At 41.9% G+C, this 2033-nt stretch overlaps 1 protein-coding gene across 1 annotated transcript in view; it reads right to left on the bottom strand.

Annotated features, from left to right (window-relative positions):
- Window positions 1-281: 281 nt before the first annotated feature.
- The window catches only part of tafa3b (TAFA chemokine like family member 3b), a 74258-nt gene continuing 72506 nt past the window's right edge, over window positions 282-2033 (bottom strand). The window contains exon 5 of the mRNA XM_016461889.1: window positions 282-764. Coding sequence (XP_016317375.1) covers window positions 753-764 — 12 coding nt within the window. The 3' untranslated portion in view covers window positions 282-752. The remainder of the gene's footprint in view (window positions 765-2033) is intronic.

Raw genomic sequence — 2033 nt, 5'->3', positions numbered from 1 at the left:
AATGCTGTCTCTAGTTAGTCTTCACTTTCAGCACTTTTGTCCCCAGTAAGTTGGGTCTGGTGGTTCCTTGGAGCGTAGAACTATCGGGTCACCTGGAATAGAGAACAAGGAAGAGTTTAGGTTTGATAATTTGGGATATTTTCCCATTAGACACACCTGCACCTGTGTTTACGCCAATAACCCCAAAATATTAATCACTATGAACTATATGTGCCCATTTTGTGCAGAGGAAGAAGTCGTCTGGTTCTCCATCTCTGTTAGTACAGATTTTCCACAAGAAATGAGTGGACCTTCTGATCGGGTAGAGCAGGGATGGTTATGGATTTGCCGGAAGAACTGAGGGACAAGGAAGGAGAGCATGTTGCTGATAAGCTTAAACTCCATTGGGCTGCACTGGTGTAGATGATCCAAACATCTTCTGTAAAAAAACAACAACAACTGCATACGTACATCGAGACCCCCCAGCCAACACATTCCAGAGGTTGTGGATCCACACCCAGAAGATTGAGCGTCCGGAAGGCCAGGGGGTCCATTGAGGAGGACACATTAACTTCAGGATGGTCCTAATGTTTATGGTGGATATATTTCTGGAGATCAGTCTGTTCCTCAGATGTTTTGATTGCAAGTAATCTTCGTATGACTAATAGTGATGGATCCTGTTAGCTGAAGCTCAATGCTGTCTCTAGTTAGTCTTCACTTTCAGCACTTTTGTCCCCAGTAAGTTGGGTCTGGTGGTTCCTTGGAGCGTAGAACTATCGGGTCACCTGGAATAGAGAACAAGGAAGAGTTTAGGTTTGATAATTTGGGATATTTTCCCATTAGACACACCTGCACCTGTGTTTACGCCAATAACCCCAAAATATTAATCACTATGAACTATATGTGCCCATTTTGTGCAGAGGAAGAAGTCGTCTGGTTCTCCATCTCTGTTAGTACAGATTTCATTAATGCTTGACATTTATCTGCACAGACTTCTTGTCCTGGCCGCTGATGGGCATGGTCCGCCGGAGCTGTGGGTGAAACAGTTGGCGCCCAAGCAAACTCATTCATTTAGAACTTGGCACCATGCCTTCCAAGTTGGCACAGAGGGACGACTGAGGAGAGTGGCATGGCACGATGCCCGATACTTGATCCACCCTCTCAGTCTTCCTCTTTCTTTCCTCTTCCCAGTGTCTCTTTCAGTTTTGGCAAGGTTTATGTTGCAAGAGGTGTGCTGGCATAGAACGAACAGTTACCATGCTGATCCATCATTATAAACATCCATACCTGATCAAAGCAACTCTCTTATATTCTTACAAACCTGCACTGTAGGTCCTTGGAATATATAAGATCTCCAGCTTCTTTCTCTTGATTTCTGTTTCTTTTAATGTGTTGTATCATTTGCATGTAAGTTCACTTATTAATCTTGGTTAAAAGTTTTGATCAGCATGTGGTCCAATACTGAATACAAACTTAGAGAAGTGAGATCACTTTAAAACATTTCAGATTGAGTTAAAGAGCTGAAGGTTCAGTGCTGTAGGTCTCATTCTGAGCACAGTTGCATCTGTAATGAGAATGAATGTGTTTGTGTGGGTTTATGTAGCTGTACTTTTATAGGACCTGATAAAGCCTCTGGGGATGTTCTCAAAGGTCAAAATTATTCATAAAGTAAATAACGTTTTTGTTTTTCATATAAAAAGACAATATACATGCTGTAATATAACTTTTAAGAAAATGTGAGTGCTACCATAAGGCTGTAGGGTATTTTGGGTGGTTTTCAGCGGGTGGTTTGGCTGTTGCTATACAGGTGTTCTGGATATTTGTTGGAACATTAGGTGGTTGCTCGAGCCAAAAGAGAGACAAGTCTTTATGATTTTTTTGTTGGCAGGCACTACTAACAATAAGCTTTGGGTCAGATTTTGTCTACATTGTGGGAACAAGATCCCCCTACAGAGAGAGACAGATAAAATGTGTGTGCATGTGTGAGACAGAAAGATGTGACAGAGGGCTGTGTGTGCATGGTCCAAAATAATATATGATCATTTTCACACACA

Source organism: Sinocyclocheilus anshuiensis, unplaced genomic scaffold (assembly GCF_001515605.1).
Source record: "Sinocyclocheilus anshuiensis isolate Anshui unplaced genomic scaffold, SAMN03320099.WGS_v1.1 scaffold80, whole genome shotgun sequence".
NCBI lineage: Eukaryota > Metazoa > Chordata > Actinopteri > Cypriniformes > Cyprinidae > Sinocyclocheilus > Sinocyclocheilus anshuiensis.
This window is presented reverse-complemented; position numbering and strand designations above follow the sequence as displayed.